The 22,540-nt window shown below is 42.4% G+C and overlaps 1 protein-coding gene across 2 annotated transcripts; it reads right to left on the reverse strand.

Moving 5' to 3' along the window:
- Positions 1–368: 368 nt before the first annotated feature.
- On the reverse strand, positions 369–21,816 carry LOC141776813 (BMP/retinoic acid-inducible neural-specific protein 3-like). 2 transcript variants are annotated; one of them, XM_074650625.1, is made up of 8 exons: positions 21,328–21,816; positions 20,916–21,201; positions 15,711–15,913; positions 11,759–11,976; positions 7,055–7,160; positions 6,140–6,376; positions 3,180–3,402; positions 370–1,725 (listed from the first exon to the last, which is right to left on the reverse strand). In XM_074650625.1, the coding sequence occupies exons 2-8, from the start codon at positions 21,167–21,169 to the stop codon at positions 591–593; spliced, it is 2,376 nt and encodes a 791-aa protein (XP_074506726.1). In that variant the 5' UTR covers positions 21,170–21,201; positions 21,328–21,816; the 3' UTR covers positions 370–590. The 2 variants fall into 2 exon arrangements, with proteins under 2 accessions (XP_074506727.1, XP_074506726.1); XM_074650626.1 differs by having other exon boundaries at positions 369–1,725; positions 20,916–21,816.
- Positions 21,817–22,540: the final 724 nt, after the last annotated feature.

The raw sequence follows: 22,540 nt of genomic DNA on the forward strand, positions 1-22,540 counted from the left end.
GCTTGAAGTCCCGCCTTTTCTTCTGTGATGTCACCAACTAACACATTTGCATATTACCTGCCTAGCAGCTAGTTTGGCACGCCTTCAAACAAAGCGAGTGGAGCGGAGTCTGAAGAGTTTAGTTCGGTTGACCAATCACAACAGAGTGGGCCAGCTGGAGCTCAAACGGAGTGTTTCAGACAGAGGGTGAAAAGAGCTGCTGCAGCACAACCGGCATGAGAAAAATAAAGCATCTTTTGAACATTTAAGTATGTAAACATGTTCTAGTAGAAACATGCTGTACCTGATAATAAGCATAATAAGTCCTCTTTAATAAATTATACTTATGATACCTATTTGATTCTCTGATTTTTGCTTATTCTGTGTTTCATATTATGGTGAAATACTTAAGATTTGAAACCAAGTTTTCAAGGGCTTTAATCCATAAAACTACACTGAAATTATGAAAACATCAAATTTAATTGCACATAGTGTTTGTACAACAAAGCCTTGAACAACATACCACACACTTGACACAAATGGATCCAGCTGACAAAGGATACAGGCCTGTCTGTGGCAAGGAGATAGTACAAAACATCAAATAGAGGCAATTAACTACACAGTTTATTCGCCTCGTACTCCGCGTAGTTTGGCTGTCTGGCACTGAAAGCTTGCAGGGCAGTGAGTATCCTGGTCACGTCTGCGCTGGACAGTTTGAGTCTGTGGCGGAGCAGACAGGCGAACAGATCCACGTGTGGGGCCCCTGGAGGCGAGAGGCGGTTAACCCTGTAGCGCAGCTCCACCAGCTGCAGCAGGGCCGAGTCCTGCGATCCCTGAGTGTACGGGTAGTCTATCTGCAGGATCAGGTCCTGGATCGCCTCGGGGTCAAAATGCACGCTGTATCCGAACAGCTGCATGCTGTTCACTTTCATGTAGCCGATGTTGTTGGACGGCTCTGTCGGCTCCAGAGGCTCGTAGTACAACGTCGTGTTCTTGTTGCCTCCTGTCACTCCCACGGGTTCCCTGATACGACTCCTCAGGTAGAAATGAACCGTCTCAAAAAAGCTCTTCCATCTGTTTCCTAGAGTTAAAGTCCAATTATAGCAGTCCAAGGGGATATCCAGCCTGGTGCGCTCCCAGTCAGGGTATCCGTGCTGACCTATAGGCATGGTCCAGCTCTCTGAATGGCTGCCCCCGAACGGATTCACAAACAGAGACAACGCCGGCTCCAGAGTGCTGTTTCTGGTGAGGCAAAACTGGAGGGCGAGTCCGAGGAGCATGTGGACGCGGTTGGACTTCACCCGGTTGCTCTTGAGGGTCAGCAGCATCCTCTTCCTCCAGGACGGGTCAAACCAAGTGTTAACACGCACGTCATTGCTCACGAACACGGCATGCAGAGCGATGCGGGGGTCGCGCCGCTGGAGCAGGTAACGCATCTCCAGATCCTGCAGGTCTCGGTCACTCTCCAAGCCCAGGTAGGGGTCAGTGGGGTCGGGCACAGCGGGCCGGCAGGCTCCCTGGGTCAGGGTGAAGCCGAGGTTACAGCTGGAGCATCGTGTCCTGTTCTCTGTGGAACAGGAGGCACAGCGGGCACCGTCGCCCACAGAGCAGGGAATGAGGCCCTGGCAAGGCGGGCGGTTGTAGGGGCAGGAGCAGCTGCGGCTCTCGTCGCTGTAAACACCGACCTGGTTGTTCTCGCTGCAGTATAAAATGGAGAGGGCGTAGCTCAACCAGAAGTGCAGGGGCCTGAAGAAGAGACAACAGTTGTGTTAAACAATTCAGGTTTAGAGATGCAGCACTGCTGTACAGAATATCTCGTTCATGTTTGTTCTTGAGTCTTTTTCATGTTTTTGTGATGCAATGAAGGATATGTTTTTGATTTAATGTGCAGCGAAAACTCAGCTGGAGTTCCAGAAGCAGAATCAGATCAAAATGAATATGTTAATCTATTGAATACCCTCCTGTGGTGCAGATGGGTGGTGGTGACGCACACATACAAACAGATGCACATACAGTACCCATATGTACAAAGATATAGGGCTGCAACTAAAGAATATTTTCATTGTGGATTAATCTGTCGATTATTTTCTCGATTAATTGATCAGTTGTTTGGTCTATTAAAAAATTATAAAGTGAAAAATGTTGGTCCAAAGCCCAAGATGACATCCTCAAATGTCTTGTTTTGTCCACAACTCAAAGATATTCAGTTTACTGTTATAAAATGTGTAAAGACACCAGAAAATATTCACATTTAGAAGCTGGAATCAGAGAATTTTGACTTATTTCTTACAAAAATGACTCAATCGATTATCAAAATAGTCTGCGATTCATTTAATATTTGACAACTAATCGATTAATCATTGCATTTCTACATACATACTGTGTTGTCTTTGTTTCAAGTTTTTACTACTTTTACAGTAGATCCAGCATTATAACAGTGATATTGAAGGAGAATTACAATGTGAAAAATCAAATACATAAAAAACTAATATTCTGTTCCAAACGGACACAAAAAACGGATCAACCCTGTGACTCTAAACCACTATTGGATTTTTTTTTTTTACAAGCAGAAGGGGTGTGATAAAGACGTGTAATTGGATTGTGGACTGAGGAGGCAGTGCCTCTATTTGACTCGTGAGCTGATGGATTGCGTCATTTAGTTAATTTCTCTGCCAGAAATAGCCATCAACATAGAGTGTGCATGAGAGAGGCATAAATCTGTGTGAAGTTATGGCCCCAGCGGTCTCTGATAGCTTGCTGAAATAGATTATCCAGGTGGGAGTGCTGCTGAAACAGCAGCTGTAACAATAAGAAAATACAGTAGTAAATATAATCAAAGTTGTCGTGTGTTACTGGCAACGGCAGGTTAAACTCCTGGATGTGATTCCGTTAAAACAAATGGATTATTATATGAGGAAATTTAAGATGCTGGATTGATTGTAATGCAGTCTGTTTGGTCAAACATGATCCCGTTTGTCTTTCTCCTCCCCGCTGGAGCTTTGCTCCTGTCAGCACTTTTCACCTCACTCCACTACTTCTTCTCCTCAAGTGCCTTCTAATAAGTACCGTCCCGCTCCGCTGCTTTCTCCCAGCGCCTGGCGCATAAATCATTTTCATAATTATAAGTTTTGGGGAGCACCTTGGGTTAACAGGCTGCCGTATAAATATTCCCCCTCTCTTGTTCCCGTCTCGCCTCTTACCTCGTCCTCTGCAGGACTATTTTGGGCTGTTTTCGGCACCTCTTGCTGAGGCTGAAGAGCTTGTTAACGGTGCGGCGAGCTTTGGCGAGGAGCTGGTTGCTACTGGTCTCCAGCTGCCTGTAGCGCTGGAGCAAGCTGGCATCCGTCCTCCACATGTGTTCCACGACAGATGTGTTTACAGCGTAATGGGTTGGCAGTTTCCCAACAAAGCTTTGGAACTCCTCTGGTGAGGAGAAAAAGAACATGAATAAGTAAACTCTGCCTGTGGCTATGAGCCGCAGGGTAACAACAATATCCCCCCGAAAAAAAACTGTCTACTCTTCATTGTTTGTCCCAGAAAAGCAAACAGAGGAGAAATAACAGCTGCGACATGCCAAGAAAGCATGTACTGTTGTTTTGATTTTCTTCGGAGGGAGGAATTGCTGATCTCACAAGCATGTGAGAGAACAAACTCCTTTCATATTTTGTTCCTGTGGAAAGGATATATGTTAATCACCACCTGTTGCCACTAGCACAGAGCACTGTACACCTTCAAAGCAACTAGTCTCTAATTAGCCGTGAGTGACACTGAAGGCAAAATTGCCGTTCCTGCCTTTCGACAATGCGAAAGTAAGGCGGGTTGCCACGGTAACTTAAATCACGTGTCAAACACAACACAAAAAATGATGCAAGTCTGAAAAGTTCCTTGACATTTTTTTGATGCGGGAGGAAACTTTTTCAACTGTGACACATCTGTCACATCTGTCAAACATCAATAATAGTGCAGTCATATAAACTTGGCTTCTAACAGCGGGGTCCTCACTCCTGATTTAAGGCCACAAAACAATCTGTCAGAGTGGCAGCAAATATCTGCGTAAATTGCTGTGTTAAATGCCAGGCGAGGCTACTAATCTTCTGGTATAGTGTGTTTATGGTAATTATAGCACTGTCTCAGAATTAATGCAATAATACATTATTAGGAGCTTGAATGCAGGCCAGGCTTTGTGTGACTGTTGGTTCATTATGTGTGTAGACGCCTCATACAATTAATGGAAGAGCTCCACAATGGTACATTCACCAACCATGACGACAACTCTCAGTGGTGCTCTGACTGGGGAGGACTAGTACATTTAATACAAATGCAATACAAGTGGTTAGCTCAACAAAGGGAGGACTAGTACATTTAATACAATAATACAACATTATGATTTCATATCCTTAATTTTTTTTGGTATATTGGTTCACCTTTTTAGTTGGATATAATTTACTGAATGCAGAGGTGGCCTTCTCCATTATGAAAGCTTTAAATTATTGATATTACTTAAAATTACCGACATTGCCTTAAAGTTATAGTTTGACATTTCGGGAAATAATGCCCTTTCTTGCCGAGAGTTATGATGAAAAGATTGAATTTGTGGAAAAAGTGGAAAGTTTCTGAAAGCTGTGAGTTTGCGAGTTATGACGTGTTTGTTGACCTTGTCAGAGATGGCGGAGGCCATGGAGGTTAATTTTTCGGTGCATAACAAGTGAATATATTGTAATTTTAGTCGTATATTGTAATCCCTCGTAATTTTATAATATGTCTGAGGAAAATGTTGATATTCCCAATGGCCACATCTTTTTCTTCTGTCATTATGCCTTTGCATTTCCTGCATTATTTTACCCGCTTGCTAGCTTGCTAAATAGTTAGCCTCTGTGGCTTCTAGATGCCGACAGTAACGTTAATTTTGCTGTTGCTTAGCAGCGGTGTTCTCACGACTTAACCACTTTAAACGCCAAGCATATCGTGTACACGACTTCCCATGTTGTAAACACAAGCTCACGAGTTTCATTTGAAGGCACCTTTACACTCACTATTTTGAGTGCATAAGTGCGTTCACACTGAGAAGTATGGCAAAATGCAGTGCACTCGAAGTACCCGGATGTTGTACTCAAAACGGTCAAAACATTGAGTGTGGAACGCTGGACACTTCTCACCCTCAACGGTCAGCATCTTTGCTACGTAGCGGAAGGGGAGGGGCCACCAACCTATTTAAAAAAAATGGCGGACGAGGAAGCTGCAGAGGTTGCGATTGAAACAGCGAACACTAAGTACCACTATAGTGTAGTCGGATAGAAGCTGTTATTGGGATCATTTATCCGTCTGAACTGAATTACTGCCGACACGGTTTGATGTCCGTGGCTGACTATCACCAGCGGATCTACCGAGCTTCCGGTGAGTGCACAACACTTTGAGACAACACTACTCGAAATTCACACACTATGCAAGTGAGTACATAGTGTGCACAGTGTACTACATGGAAGTGTACTAACGGAAGTATCCGATTTGAGAAACAGCAACCAGAGCCTCTAAAGCTCACTAATTAAAATGTTATAGCTCGTGTTACAACAAGTTTTGGGTTTAATTGGAGTTATATGGTGGACTATTTTTACACTTTGCTTTTTGTACGGAATAAACAAACAAATATATCATGTCTTTGATATTTACAGTAGGTATGAGAGTGGTATTAATCTTCTCATATAACTCATGAAGTAAACAATCCTTGTCAAACTATGCCTTTAACTACACTTTTTTTTATGTGCTTCTTCACAGCACTGTGGTGAGAACAGACTTTTTAAAAAGATCTGTGTATTTTCACACACTGCAGCCCTGAGCACCTAAAGAGCACCAGAAGCATCATTTGATTTGACACAATGACTGACAGGTCTCTTGATTCAGCGTCTGGCAGCTGCCAGTGTTTGACAGCCAAGAATGCATTTAGAACAAAAACAAGACACGTTTTTTTTGTTCATGTCGGCTCTTATTTCCACTTTTAAATGTATTATATTTTTCGTGAGAAATAACCTTTATCCCAAAGTCCAGCATTCTGAGACTTTTAAAAGCCGATGTTCCACCCGGTGGGTTGTTGAAAGCACCATTCAAGCTGACATTTTCAGGTCCCGTTTCGGTGTGTCATAGTGAATTAAAGTGCCTGACTCACCGGATTCCTCAAACTCCTGGTTGGTCCGCCTCCAGGTGTCTTTGATTCTCAACAAGTTGCTTTCCAGAGTGTCCAGGTCAGAGAGAGGACAGTTGCACTGAGGGAAGTCCGCGCTGCAATCGCACCAGCAGTCACTGCTCTGGCACACAAAGTCGCCCTCAGATTTACAGCCGATGTAGTTGAGAGCCGCCTGAATGAAGCGGCTCTGCAAGTAGCCTGGTAGGATGACCTGCAGCCCTGTGGAAGGTATAACACTGGATGAAGGTGGACTTGAAAAATACATTATGTGAAATTGTTTTGCTTGTTTTATACATATTAAAGGATAAAGTTGGTTATATTCTATATTTTATTATCAGCAAAGTCCAGGAAAAGACCAAAACCAACAATGAATTGATCTTATACTAACAAGTACTGTCTGTGTAGACAAAGCCTATTTTATTTTTGACTCAATCCCACATACACTCCCGTAAATACTCACTAATGCACCAACTGTTTTATAATCCACGGCTGAAAATAGTCCCCAACAAATAAACTATTTGCTCCTGTTTGAGCAATGTTTACTAAAAACCACAGTGCCCAGCTGTTTTAGTAATTTCTTAGCGTTTTCTAAAAAAAAAAAAAAAAAGGAACTTCTATTTATGACCCGTTTTAAAATATTCATGTCTTTAGCAGTAAACAGTGGGCTTGAAGCTGAGTGCCTCGGGTTAGGGATATTGAAGTGAATTGAGAAAAGGGCTGTTTTATGGGATGAATAAGAAAAATATAGAATAATGCCAGATGTATCCTTTAAAGCAGTGGTTTGACATTGTGGGAAACACGCCTGTTTATTCTCTTGAGAGAGAAGATCGATATAATTTTCAGTAAATATAAGGGCAGTAATGATGTCAGCATTATGATTTAGGGAGCAGATTTCACCTTGTAGTTGAACCTTGTTTTCTGGACTATGAACCAGTACGGAGCTGACTGTGTCCAGATTGTCATAGTTGCTGCATCCGAGCGGCCCAGTTCTGGTTTCCGTCACCTGCAAGGAAATCAAAAGAATCTTTTGTATCGTGATTGTATGCCCCCCCCCAAACCCCACTAAAATACAGAGAGCAAGACAGCAGATAATCTTCTTCTTAGTTTAGTCAGCGGGACAATCATTGGTCACGTCACTTTGACAGGAGCTGTATGTATTGACTCATTTTACTTGTATATTTTCAAATAAAGAACATAAAAAGCCTCATCAAAGGCATTTTACGCCTCAAATGCATTTTGATTGCAATGAGTCACTGATATTGAAAAGGTCTTCAGTTAGAAAGCTTCCTCAAACAGAATAATTTTGTTCTGATCAGAGAGAAGAAATCAACTTCCCTCTGACTGAAAAACTTTAAAGATATATGTTACATTTTTCGGTTGCTGTTTGTAAACACACAGCATTCAAAGTTGACTCCTCTTCCACGGCTCAACGAGGTGAGAGAGAGAGCAGCAATGGTGGTGGAACGAGCTATAGAGTGAATGAAGAGAGGGAGCGGCGTTAGTGAGAATAAAGCTGTGAATCAAGAAATAAAACGTTATTTTCTGAGTGTTTCACGGCTGTTACGTTCTAAAGCACAAATAACACACCCACACCTCCGCACAACTCTGCGGGAAGGTGCCGTGTTGCTGGACTTTGAATAAATGTAGCCGAAGGGCAGGCACCGATAGCAGCACACAGCAGAGGAGAGAGAGACGGGAAGGGGGAAAACTGAAGCACATAAAAACACACAGCGATGCTACAAGCCGATTACATCCATCAAATATGGCCACTTTGTATTTAACAGAGCTAAAGGGGGACTTGTGCCTCAGTATCAGACGCAGAAGGGAGTGACAAGGGGGCGGTATTTGACCTGGGAATGAGAATGGGCTGCACACAAGCCCCAGGAAGAGCGCCGGAATTTGATGCAAATCTTCATAGTGGCCAAACAGCGGTACTACAACTTCTGTGTCCGTCACGTGATGCCATTGGGCCCAAAAATACTTTTTCCCATTGACTTACATCGGGAAATAAAACTTCTGTAACTAATGGCACTAATGGCTGAATCCAGAGTTATTTCCCTTCCTCCGTTCATGTGAATGAGACCCAGACCGAGGCTGGACTGAGGGCTGGGAGACGGAGTTAAAGAAAACGCTTCTGCGCCTGCTCTATGGGCCGAATGGATGCGGAAGATCGCCGTATGATCCTGGTACTTTATCTCTCGGCAGTCGAGCCATTTTGGCTTCATGCACCACTGAGCAACTCTCATAGGAATGAACGGGAGCTCGCCTCCAACGCTGTATCCAGTTTTCTTTATACACCCATTGCTGCACATCCTGCTTAATGGCTGGAGTTTACACCCCCACGTTGGGCTTCTTGATGACACCCAGAAATGTCCTGAACACAGCAAAATAATAAGAAAAGATAAAATACAAGCAGAGGGCTGCAGGGTCTCTGTAGATACAGACACCACCACACACTTCTAGTGGGTCAGAAATGCTGATTAAGAGGGATTATTTTTGTACGAGTCTATACATAGTTTATTAGGAAAACGTTGCATATTATACCTTTTAAACTGATTCTCTTCTCTGCATATTTCTAACAGTAATTAATCTTGATGAACTTCGAAATTCTGACACGCTGAAACACAAAAACGCATAACTTAATGCGCATTAGCATAAGTTTATGCTCAGGATCCGTCCTGTTTCCCACCGAACCCTCAATACCGTGTGTGATTTTAATGAATGGCCATGTATTGCAGGTGCTGCTTTACATCCCTCGTAAAATGTAGTATTCATCTCCCCTCTCTCGCTCTCTTTTCTCTCGCTCTGGCCTTCAATCTGCCTGAACTCCACACACACACTGCAAAGTGGCAAATGAATGGAAATCAGCCTGGCTGGAAATTAATGGAATGATATTTCTAATCCATCAAGCTGATGCATAACCATAGGAACATGTTCTCAGTTCGGAGGGGTGGGGGCACTTGTCTTCATCAGTGGCTACTCACTTTAGCATCTCTGTTTGCCCCTCAGGCTGATTAATGCGTACACTCTAATGGCCACTTCAGATGATAAAATGGATGATTGGTGTTTTATGGTACAGGACCCACTACTGCTGCTCCGCTCTGCTTCTTCACTCTCCTCTTTAAAGCTTGAAACCGGCGAGGCGATGGCTTAAGACCTTGTATCTTGTAATATTGTTTTCTACTGCTTTAAAACAGTCCGTCAATTAGTCTTTAATGGGCGATTAGCAAAGACACGTTCGACCATCTTCCTATAAAAGTTCAACAAATTAATTTCTGATACAAATCAAATCATCGCAGTGGCTTCTGCACACATGACTTTTATGCGACAATAAAGTTCACGGCGGAGAGAGAAAAACAGGAGAGATATATTTGCTACACCCCTGCAGCTACAACAGGTGAAGTTACTGGTGTCAGGCCAATTCTGTAAATAAGCATTTGTTCTTAATCCTACCCGATTAAATAAGTTATGGAAGTAAATTCCCTAAAGTGGAATTAAAGGATTTGTAAGTGCATGTTATCTTCAAGTTGAGCTAGCAAAGTGTCCTGAATTTAAACCGCTACAAGTGACTGAATCTCAGTAAGTGGTGGAAAGATGCAAAGTTCTGAACTTAAATACAATTTTGAGGTACTTCTACTTTACCTAAGTATTTCAATTTTATGCTATGTTATACTTTTACACTTCTTCCCTCTTTCTGAGAGAAATCTTGTATGTTTGCTCCTCTACAGTTATTTTAAAGGTACAGTTACTTTTCAGATTAAGATTTATAGATGATATAGATGAATCCTTGTTGCAGATGAAACTACCAAGCAGTATAAAAGCTCCTTAAATTAGCTTCACCTCAACGAATTACCATGTCAATGCATAAACTATAGATCCAATAATATAATAACACAACGTTGCCAGGGGTCAGTCTGCATGAGTACTTTTGATCGTTTAAACAGTAACTCAACGCCACACTAAAACACTGTTTTAATTTATTGCCCTCTCTGGTTGAAACTCCGAGTCTGTTGTACCTGTAACCTCACCCAGCAGTGATGTCACAGTGTGATAACTTCTGCATCACTTGAGTAGGGTGAGAAGTTAAACCACAAAGGCCAGCAAAAAAAAAAAAACGATTTTAGCAGGTGATACATTTTTTAGTAGTACATTGTTGTTGCAAAAACATCATCAAACATTTACTCACAGTACGTAACATGTTGAATGCAAGACTTGAACTTGTAAGTGATTTTTATAGTGTGGTATTGCTATGTTTACTTAAAATGGGGGTAGGCATCATGATTTTCGGCATCATTGGGCAAAAATTCCATAATAACCTTTCAGCATATTGTAAGTGTTCTGAGAGAAAACTAGACTTCTGCACCTCCTCATGGCTCTGTTTGGGAGACTTTGGCCAATCACAGGTCATTTCAGAGAGAGCGTTCCTATTGGCTGTTCACTCAACGGAGGCAGCTGTCAATCACTCGCGAACTCCGCGAGAAATAGGCATTACAGTAACAGAATATTGATTAATATTTGATCAGAGCTGCCTAATTTGATCGCTTGATCGAAGTTCGCGAGTGATTGACAGCTGCTCAGAGACGGACGGCAGGCTCCAGCTCGGCTCTGATTGGTGGTTTTCCTCCAGTCAGTGAAATCTTGCAGATGCCATTAGGAGCACCGGAGGACACAGAGGAACATAATTTTTTTCAGATTACCTGTCTCATGCACTACTGTCAGGATATACTGACTGTTTTATAAAATAACTTTTTTTGATTATATTTGCTCCATTTCTACCCACTGCTGCTTTAAGTAAATGACCTAAATACTCCACTGATGTTAAGTTCACAGCAAAAAATAATAAAAAATGTTGCATATCTCTAAAGTTATGTAGGCATGTATGTACATATACTTAAAGGTTCTCTATACGATATCCAGAGCATTAAAATAGCAGCAAAAAAAGATTTGCTACATAAAGATATGGAGGAGTAATGTCTACCTGAGCAGAGAATGAAGTCACTCTCCCTCTGTGTGTGTTGCAATCTGAGCTTTGTTGACACAGACAGGCCGTTTCATGCCTTTTAGTGCATGTGAGCGTGCCCCACTGGCTAGCTCACAGCCGCCGCTCTGCACTGCTCTCATACGGCGGTTTTAGCTGATAACGTTGTCACTGTTAGCTCTGTCAGCGTTGTTACTCATGTTTTCACTGTTAGTGCTGTTAGCACTGTCATGTTGAGAGCCATGCGGATGCAATAGAAATGCTCCCAATTTTGCAATTAGCACCTTTAAAATAACCCAGTATTTCGTTTGTGCTATATTGAGTCATATTGGGTCAGCTCTAACTTAGTGATGTGTGTGTAATGCATTTTATTTATTGATCAAGACTGAAATAATCTTCCTCCCATGATGACTGAATATGTAATTCAAACATATTTAGTAATGTCAGCTGAACCCAAAACCAAACCAGTCCACCTCCGTGCTTTATATCTTGCTGTTCCCACGTGTAAATGCTGGCGGCTAACAAACCTCAAGCCAGGGAAACAGCACAGCTGCCTGTGGGCAGTGACTGCATGGTATTTTATCTACCAACATTATTTTACAGTTTTAATGACTTCCACATACCCGTATGGCGGTGGATGCGATCTGGAGGTGGTGCAGCCTGCGCAGCGTGCTCTCTCTGTCGGTGAAGTAGGAAGCAGCCAGCTGGTGGAGGGCCTCCAGGGTCACCGTCCCCGTACTGTTAGAGTTCCTGTTGCTGCTGCGGCTGCCATTGGACCCCGCGGGCGAAGACTCCTGGCTGAGCTTCCTTTTGTCCACAAATATTGTCAGAGACTCCTCCCCTGGTGACAGTCAGAGCAGAGGGAAGGAGAGCTCCATTAGCTCTGACAGAGCAGCACTAATCACCTTTCATTAGTATCTTTTCAGATCGGATAGAAAAGAGCAGTAGTGATTAAGTGCTGTGGGGGGAACTGATGGTTTGGATGATTGGAGGAAAAGGCACAGACAAGGTCTCTGCATCTATTAAACTCCTCAGGAACAGAGAGCTTATCCAAGAGCATTGATCAACTTCCCCTAATTGTTCTAATGATCTTAATTACATTATTAAAAAGTATGTTAAAAACAAAACAGATCTCCGGTCTTCTCTGGGAAACATCTCTAACAATTACAGTTATTACAGACATACTGTATAAAAAATAGACTCATTAAGTCTTATCACACTAATATACATTTGTTTAAGGTAAACTGTTAAAGGAAATGCAGCTGCCAGATGTATAAAGAATATGTACGCACAAAAAAACACAGTTTTCAAGCGATAGCTATGTGATAAGCTGGACATGAAATATTAGGTGAGAGGTTTTGTTTTTTTGCCAATTTTTGTGTTACATCCAAGCCATTATTTCCCCGGTAATGATCTTTTAATTTTTATCCTGAATTGTAAAGCACTTTGTAAAGTCTGTTTCAATATGAGCTCTATAAATGAATCACTGATCATCTTTCTGACGTTAAATAATGATGATTGAGAGGGTTTGAATTAGCGGTACGGGCGGCCGCTATAAATAGCTGCAGCTGTGCGTAATGGCTGTGCGTAATGACAGCTGCTGTTGAGCTGTTGGAGAACTTCACCGATGCGAAAAAATGTCTGCAATATACCGGTATATGAGCTTATATGAGTGGGCCCCATGCAGGACTTTTTTTGAGATGAAGTGATGTAATTTACTTTATCTTGGTGTTGTTGCCAACATTCTTTCTCATACTGCCTCATCTACAATGCTTCTATTGCAATAGATTGATTTCCCCACATTTCTCAGTATAACTTTCAATTTGTGCCCCAGAGAAATTGTTTGAAATTGCTACATTCAGCTGAGGGGTTATTACATTTCATTGCAGGTAAAAGCAATAGCACGGTGTCCACTCTGCGACCTACATAACTAACAGGTCATTAATACTGTAAGCCCAATTATTTTTGTTGTATAAAAGGCTGAGTTTTCCAGAGAAATACAGCCAGTGTCTCGGATTTCAGTCAAAAGAGTGTTGAGTGCAGTTTGGATTACAGAGTGGGATCGCAGTGGGTGCTCTTTAACATTAATCCGTTCTTAACTCTAACAACGTCAGCATGTCGAGACCGTTTTGTCAATACAAGTTTCAATGGCTCTTTTCCCAAAATGGGCCCTCGCCGCACTAACAAAGCGTCACTCCATATACTGTATAGAGGAGAAGGATATACGGTACTTAAACAGGTAAACAGTAATGCCCTCCTCCAGACATGTTCCAGTCAAATGAGCTTATGCCTTGAAAGCGCCCTATTGATCGTACTCATCCAAAGCTTCCCAGTTTGACCACAAGAATAAATATATAAGGAATTTTCCAGATGGTGTGCCGTTATGAAAGGAGCACGAGTTCTCCAAACTCAATGATCCAATTGTGTGAGTGAGTGCTTTCTGATCTATCTATCGGTCGTCAGTGCCTTTTAAAACTGTTACATATGACGGTTACAGAAATTACTTTTCTGATCTGCCACTGCTATGGTGAACGTTTGCTTTGATTTAGTCACCAAATCTGCATGCAGTGAAAAAATCATATCATGTTTAAAAGAAAACAACGTTGACTTTTGGTAAGACATATGTGTGACTTGGACAGAGGACAGTGCTTTTTGTTTCCTGTTTCCTGTTTCCTACCAACAAACAACATTGTTTTTTTTCAAATCATGACCACCATCGTTTCCTACCTTAGTTTTGGAGCCTAAAAGCCGTTTCACACCAAGCAGGGATTTTTCGTCCGAAAAATTTGCGCGGAAATTTATGAAAAAGTATTTTGTGGGTTCTTACGAATGCTTGCACACCCTTGCAGAACATTTGTGCCGGAGAAAAAATATTCGGATGAACCTCGATTTCAGCCTGCGGAAATATATGTTTGACCAATGAAATCCTTTGTTCCAACTGATTGCCGTCATTCTGCATGATAAGTAGTCATGTGCTCCTGTTCGTTGCAGGCAGAGTGTGTATTTTCAGGGCCTTTGAAACAATGGCCGTTTGTTTTCGGGGTAAAGGACTGTTGGATAAATGGGCTTTTTTCAGTCCAATAGCACATTTTTCAGACTAGTGGTGTTTTGGAATGACAATGGGCCGTCTCCTTCTCAACACCCAATAATGTACGACAAACACTAACTACCTCAACAACCAAATAAAGGACAATAAATGGCTTGATATACGTTGAAGATGGTAATGTAGCTGATATGCATTTGCTAATATTATATGTTGGTCACGAAACGGGGCTAGCCACAAAAGCTAGCACATTTAAAGTCTGATTAGTTTATGTATGTTTGTTTAGTTAAAGTTAGCCTCTTAGACATTCTCTATTAGGATCGGTTTTTGTTGTGTGGAGTGAACACGGGCACTATTTAGGAAGAAACTCATCACAGCAACGTGTGTAATTTCCACTGGAACCAGTGTGCATACAGTAGTTGTCAATGCGGAAAATTCGAATGTGGATTTTCCGTATTCCCGCACCACATTTTCTCATCGCACTGATGAGAAACGGCTTTTAACCAAACCTCTATTATAGTGGTGGCAGATCAGAAAATAGTCACATGAGGAGTCATCCTGATCTAATGCCCCTATCGATAGGATGACATTGTTTGTGCGTGGAAACCAGATGAGAACAGCGGTCTCCCCGTGTCCAAGTTGCGCGCTTTGTTGATGTATTCATCCACCTCGCTTTTGCTTGCAGTAGACATCTACTTCAGTTGGATCAAGTTTTACCACCTACAATAGCAGCTACGTCAATCAGTGTCTGACTGTCTAGTATCAAGAGTTGTTCAAGGTGAAAAATAAGAGTTTCACTCTCTTATTAAACATTTCTGTGTTGCATTGCGGTTCGCTGAGTCCACTGTCAGAGGAGCAGATTGTATCGTTGTCTTTTCTATCATGGATTTCTGCCTGAGAGATTTTTGAACACTGGTATGAAATGTTTAAACTATAAAGAATTGATTAGCTTTCAGTTCTGAGGTACTAACGGCCAAACCTTATGTCTACTGTTGGTTTTTGGCCAGTTACTGTATTTGTGGGAAAAACACAAAAGTGCGCTGAACATCAAAATAAGCCTGGATTTCAAGGTACATCGCCAAAAGCTGTTTTCAACAAAATTAGAATTTGGATAGTTTCTTCAAATCCGTGATATTTTCTTAAAGAAGAAACACTTTTCAAACCCGAACTCCTTCTAATAAAGTGTAATTTTGGATATTGATTTATAAAGAAAGAAAAGATATGTCAATGTCATACAAATGACAGCGTTGTACAAAAGAGATGAAGCTCCGTTTAGGGAAATGTGCTATCGGCCCAACAAAAATATTAAATCTGCCTTTCACTGCTGTCTCCAATTTATTTTTGTACACTCAACCAGACCGATTTGATGTTTTTTGTGAGCCAAAGAACACTGATCCAGAAAAATTATTATATGCTTTGTTGTTTAGAAAGCAACAGACGGTAAAATCAGTGCCCCATGTGCTGTAAAACAAAATCACATTGGAAGCTGTGTGAATCAGGCTCGCTTTGAAGCTCTGCGTACTCCACTGTACCTCCCAGAGTGGCAGAGAGGAGGAGGTGGGTGCCATATTTCTTGATTAGACTCTCCGTAATCGTCTGGAGGGTTGGCCGCCTCCCCAGCTGGCGGATGGTGTGCATGAAGTCGGGGTCGAGGGGCAGAGCCAGGCCGCCGCTGCCACCAAAACCGTCTCGCTTCTCCACCGCCAGGCTGTTGACCTTCCATCGACCAAACTCCCTGGAGACACAACGGCACACACAAACGCACAAAAGACATTTGCTCACTTGGTTCAGGCCGTCAGTGGTGTACAGTATAAGGCCCCAGGCCGCTGTTTAACAAGCTGTGTAGAAGGCAAAGGATTAGGTGAATGTGTGTTGCATACATTGAGAGACTGTATATAATACTCTACAGGACTGACCACACACACACACATGCACATACTTCATTAACATGAAGTGATGCTGTAATGGATTCCCTGGGGAGCTCTAATTACATGCCTCTGATGATGAAGAAAACCACTTCTAACTACCTGCTTGTACAAGATTAGTGTGGGCTTTAAGTCAATCAGGTTGTGGTGAGTTATTTATCCATTGTTAGATTTTTACTTACACTCTTCCCCTGGGATCACATAATGTTTGTTAGGCCAGTGATGTGTTCATTTGAATTGGATGTTATGTAAAGTGGCAGTCGGCAGAATTTTTTTGGCATCTTTGGGCAAGAATTCCATAATAACCTTTCAGCATATTGTAATTTAAGTGTTCTGAGAGACTTCTGCACCTCCTCATGGCTCTGTTTTCAGGCTTTAAAAAATCTTCACTTTGGCCAATGGCAGGTCATTTCAGAGAGAAAGCGTTCCTATTGGCTGTTCATTCAACGGAGGCAGCTGTCAATCACTCGCAAACTCCGGTCAAACTAGGCAGCGCTGATCAAATATGAATCAATATTCTGTTACTGTAATGACTATTTCTCGCCTCAAATGTTGTCAGAAACATCTTGTAGAGTACTGTTTAGCTGTAAAATGAGAACGTTTGCTCCAGCTGGTGGGCGGTGCTTGGTATTTCCTCAACTGATCTCAACATGGCCCGGTGGGTCACAAACTTTCTCATTTTACAGCTAAACAGTACACTACAAGATGTTTCTGAATAATATATTTTTTTACAGCATTACAGTAACAGAATATTGATTTATATTTGATCAGTGCTGCCTAGTTTGACCGTTTGATCAGAGTTTACGAGTGATTGACAGCTGCTCAGAGATGGCAGGCTCCAGCTCGGCTCTGATTGGTTGTTTCCCTCCGGTTTGTGAAATCTTGCAGATGCCATTAGGAGCACCAGAGGACACAGAGGAACATGATTTTTTTTCATATTACCTGTCTCATGCACTACTGTCAAGATATAGTGATCGTTTTATAAAAATAACTTTTTTGAAATCATATTTGCTCCATTTCTACCTGCTGCTGCTTTAACATTATAAATGATGAAGTATAAAAGTGGATTGTTGATGTTAAGGCTTGATGTAATTTTCATTATCAGTGGGTTCAATCAAGTTTGCCTTTATACTACTACCACCACTCGGAGCAGAAGCTCCACATTTCAACAATTTATTAACCACTTTATCTTTCCATTTCAAATTGTCTGCTCACTTGCTCACTAGTTTTGATGTTGCACTCTTAATAGTAGGGCTGTAGCTACTATTGAGGACACTGACTGAGGTCATGTCCCCGCTATTCTGTCTGAAGATTTTGGGTTTCTATAGCAACCTGGAGGGGGTTTTACGTTCTACATTTAAAAACCTTCTGCTGATTACAGTATTTTTCTACCAGGATGCAGTATTCTACCAGTTGTTTTTCTGGCAGCATAGACGCTTTAAAACGGCATTTAGATGTTGGGAAATAAAACAGTTGAGTTTATAAGCAGTTGTTGATTTTCAGAGGAACTTCCTTAAAGGAATTGTTTGGAGTTTTGGGAAACAATGATTTGCGGCAGAGAGTCACCTGAGTAGATTGATACCACACACAGACTGTATATATAGATTGACGACGCGTCTCCACTTCCTCCCGTTGTACAGAAGTGAAGCCAAAATATCCCAGATACGGGAGCTGGCATCTTGAGATTTTTACGTCATTTGGAGCCAGAGTCTGTGCAATAGTGATCCGAGGTCCAGCCCACACCCCCCGCCCGAGCCAATCACGAGCCGAGCACGGCTGCAGCTTGTTAGCGTGAGCTACCTAGCTGCTACGTTAGCACCACGTTAGCTGTTTGGCTAGAAAGACACAGCAACTAACCGTAATATCTCTATAACTACATTTATGATCAAATTGACACATATTTTTTTACACAGACTCGTGGCGGTAATGGAAAGTTAAAGTTATATTTCCTCTCTCGTACAATTCCCGAGCCTCCGGCTGCGACTACTTCACCCAGAGCAGCTGTCAATCACAGCTTTCAATCGTGATGTCTCACCCGCTTTTTATAGCATCAAATAACTAATTAAAACCAAACATATCAGAAAAATGAACATACATCAGCGTGAGAAAAAATTATTTGACGTACTTTGACCTTTTATTTTGACCCATGACCCAACATGGAGGAGGCGGGATTTATGACCTTTACTGCAGCCAGCCACCAGGGGGCGATCGAGAGGTTTCGGCTTCACTTTTGGGGAGCTGTCATGTTGTCCATCTTTATATACAATTAATTAGTAATAAGTGATTTTATTAGCTTTGGACAGAGTCAAGCTACTGTAGCTCTTTCGCCCTGTTTGTAAATCCTTGTGCTACCGTTAACGTTAACCTTTAAGCGAACTGGTTGTAGCTTCATATTTAGAGCTCTAATATGAGAGGTATCAATCTTCTCATCTAACTAGAAACATAATGAGCGCATTTCCCAAAATGTCAAACTGTTTTTTTAAAGACCTGCTATATTTAAATAAGACTAATGGTGCTCAGGTGCTTCAGGTTGGTTGGAAACACGTCCTGTGCAGTCCGCCTGTCATAGCTAGAAGGTTATTTAATAATTGGGACAGCAAATATAACCTACTAAAGATAAGCATCACACCAATTTCAGTCATATTTGTGTGCTCATTTTCCACCTTAATAAGACAAATATGTGGATCAAATATATTTTTCAATCAAATCATAATTTCTACTTTTTCAATTTAGGTGAGCTACTCCACAATATTTCCACGTAGCCACCTGGTTGTGAATCTCTGTTATCTGTCACTGTTGTCTGAACAAGCTTGTCACAGCTTTAAATAACTCCTGCCCGGATAAAACAGAACTTATTGACATGCAGCGCTGCAACCCCCTCAGCAACAGAAAGACGTAAAACCAAAAATAAAGCCCCACATTATCAGCTGCCATCATTTGTTATCTGGTGCCCTTTGGACACAAGTCTCACTGAACTCTAGCTATTCACAAACCGTCTGGGAGATAGTGGCTGCTGCTCTCTCGCTCTCCGTCCCTCCCTCCGCAGCATCAGTTAATGTCTACCTCTCCCACCGTGCTGCCTGCTGCTTTGTGTACCTCCCTCTCCTTCTGGGAGGCAATCAAATCACTGCCACCAGAAAAATGATCGGCAGCGAAATAATTGGGGAACCGGGACAGTGTGGAGTGTGTCATTACAGCCAATCATCATAACGAGGGGGACCGAGAGGCTGAGAGTCCGTCGTCCCCGGTGGACAGATGGGCGTTGTGGTTCCAGCCCAGGGTTTAGCCTAAAGCTATTCCATCAGCATGCACATATGGCAAACAGAGAGGGGTGTTTGCTGTAGAAGCTGCTATCCAAACAGGAAGGCCTACTGTATGTAACGCAAGCAATCAGTAGTGATGAAAACAAGTCCTTGGAGGGAATAGAAGGAGCTGTGAGGAGCAAATCGACATCTTAAATGCTGCTGCATGACTGACAGCCATGTGATGCTCTGGTTCAGTCATTACAGAGGTCAGAGGTGCACAATAGCAATTCAGCCTCCAGGCGATTTGGAAGCACATAGAATAATACCGAGCATCTGCAACTCTGTGGGGACTGGGAAATGAAGTTATGTCACATTTCTAAGAATAAATGCCGTCTGTGTTTCCGCAATTTATTCTTTTCCTGATATCATCGCTGCGAGGACAAAACAGGCAAATTAACTGGTTTGAAATCGACTCTCCTGTCACTTATCATCTTGTTATAGCAGGGTTTTTTTTTTTTCAATCAAAGTTGGGTCTCATTTTGTAGTCTTCTTTAAAATCTTTAATCCCTAATCCTTGAAACAGCCTTTGGGGTTAGAAATGCGAGCAGGCAGTTTACAGGTTGCAGGATCGAACGCTCCGGGGTAAAAAGACCCTCGAGCTGTGAGGCGTCAGCCAGCTGATGCAGATGGTGGCCGGTCACTTTAAATGATTTTCACTAACTATGGAAGAGGTTTGGAAAAAGAAGAAGCCTAACTTGTGCAGCAAGTCTATTGAAAAAAAAATGCAGCTGTCTATAAGAGATAAACACCAGAGCCTAAAAGATTCCTGAGAGGAGATAACACACCATTGATTCATGCACCTACAGATGCACACCATGAAGTATCTTTTTCAGACGTAGAAAACTTGGGCCTTGATGCATTGATAAGTCACCTAAATACCATGAAATCTACACCAATAAACACAAAAACAGACTTCACAGGAATGTCTTCTTCTCAGCGAGATAAAAAAACCTGATGAATGCAACATATTGGACACCGGCAGCTGCAACAAAAGCAAGAATACAGTACATCTGAGCATGTGAGGAATATCTTAGACAAAGGCAGCAGCGGTGAAGTGCGTCTCAGGGACACTGTAGGAAGTCACTGAAAGGATGACACACACACACTGGGGATTAACTCCTGCTGCATAATCAAATGTCAAACCCCGAAGCAAAGAAACCCAAGAAAGGAATATTTGGTGCTATTCACATGACTGATCAGTTTTTCAGGAGCAAAAGGGCACCGAGCTCTGCATCGCTACAGTGCTTCTTCAGAATTGCTCATCAGCTTGCAACTAATTCAGTGCAGGTGTGTGTGATACCTGTGAGGGCAATCCTGAGTGTGTGTGCAGGTTTTTCATCCCAAACACTACAGCAGCTGCTTTCGCTGATTAGTTCCTCCCTGGCTCAAAGTGCTCATCAGTGAAATTATCCAGTGGCATGTTGGGTGAAATGAAAAAAAAAAAAAAAATCCTTAAAGAAAAACATCCAATCAATACACACACAGAGCTTTTTGCACCTGCTCTCACCTGTAGATCTTGTATCTGGTGCTGAAGCCCTGCTGGTACCTCTCTGCAGCCTCCGTGAACTCCAGGGACTGGTGGAAGGGCCCTTTATCGGACAGCAGCCAGCCCAGGGAGCCGTCGCCTTGTCCGGCTGCTCCAGAGGTTCCAGCTGCTCCGGAGGTCCAGCAGCAGCAGCAGCAGCAGATCCAGAGGCTGAGAGCTGCCCCCTCCCATAGCAGAGACAACAGCCGCTTATGACTGATTCTCTGACAGCTCATGCTTCACCCAGCGACACCTCATTCTCTCCGGACTATAGTAGGAGAGAGAGAGAGGAGGACAGATAGTTTCACTTTATAGGGATGGAAAAAGTAGTGCGTCGCGCAGAATATTTCCTTTTGAGAGTTAAATGTTTTTATTATAGTGAGAAGACGCTCACCTTGATTTTGCAAACAATGCGCTCTCAAGTGACGAATAAAAACCCTCAGTTATCCGGCCACATGCATTAAATGGTGATGGGTCCTTTTCTGTCAAACTTGATTCCTGCACTCCAACTTTTATTTGTGGAGACGATCCTCCAGCATCCGCGCATCACAGCCGCTCCTCGGTGACAAGTTGCAGCAGCAGCAGCATCACTGGAGGCGCCACTACGGAGGAGTTCATTCCGAGGATGTCCGCGGTATCTCCAGAGGTTGAATGCAAAAGATAGATCTCTCCATCCTGAGCTGAATCCCTTTTAACGCGCCATATGATCCTTTTAGAGTCGCTGTTCTTCTTCTAAATGTCTTGCGTGTGAGCTGTTATCTCTCCTCCTCTCCTCCTCCTCCTCTTCTGCAGAGCGAGCTGCTGGATGAATGAGCTCCTGCTTCAACACAGAGAGCTTTTTCTTCCCCTCTTTTTTTTTTTTTTTTTTTTACAAGTGAGATAGCAAGAGGGCGAGCAAGTGCATCATAATGAGGGTGAAATATACAGTCTGAGTGTGTTCAAGTTTTCAGGACAGCAGGGTGATGGTGATGATGATGATGATGGCACATCAGGGCCCGCTTCCATCATTCACCATTACCTCCACATAATTCATCCTCATTATTTGCCATCACAGCGTGTTCTCTCCATGAAACGTGGCACATTAAAAGTGTTAAAAGGAGCTTGATAATAGGCTAATTATCTCCCTGTGTTGTTTTTTTTTTCTTCTCCTTTTTTTTTATTGTCCTGTGCCACAGCTTCAGAGCCCCTGCAGCAAATGGTTCACATCAACCTATATGGTGACACGCACAATTGCTGGATTTTTACCAGTGAGAATAATTGCAGGGCCATTATCAGGGAACAGGTTTCCTGGATGATGTGATTCAAGTTCAGGAGTGCATCTTTGTTTTTGCCACCTCCAGAGCATTGCAATTTGCATAAAAAACTGTTTCTCTGTGTAAAAAAAAGGACACTTAAATTCATAATTATGCAAAAAGAAAACGTTCGAGCAGTAACTCGCAAATAATAAACTTTGAACGTTTTAGTGGGAATTCACATAACGAATGGCGTTTCTCAGACAGTGATGGGCGAGACAGGTGTGGGAACAGATGCTGATGTGGATTATTTTTTCTCCCCCCCCCACCTGCCTTCCTCGCAGCGACATCACAACTACTTGACGCACAGTCGAC

The sequence above is a fragment of the Sebastes fasciatus genome, chromosome 11, assembly GCF_043250625.1.
Source record: "Sebastes fasciatus isolate fSebFas1 chromosome 11, fSebFas1.pri, whole genome shotgun sequence".
NCBI lineage: Eukaryota > Metazoa > Chordata > Actinopteri > Perciformes > Sebastidae > Sebastes > Sebastes fasciatus.

Excerpts from the sequence above, each read along its gene's own strand:
- LOC141776813 (XM_074650626.1), bottom strand. The coding sequence starts at position 21,169 with ATGAGCTGTCAGAGAATCAGTCATAAGCGGCTGTTGTCTCTGCTATGG. Across the intron at positions 3,403-6,139 it reads CCAGGAGTTTGAGGAATCCG|AGGAGTTCCAAAGCTTTGTT; the intron begins GTGAGTCAGGCA and ends TCTCCTCACCAG. Across the intron at positions 1,726-3,179 it reads ATAGTCCTGCAGAGGACGAG|GCCCCTGCACTTCTGGTTGA; the intron begins GTAAGAGGCGAG and ends TCTCTTCTTCAG.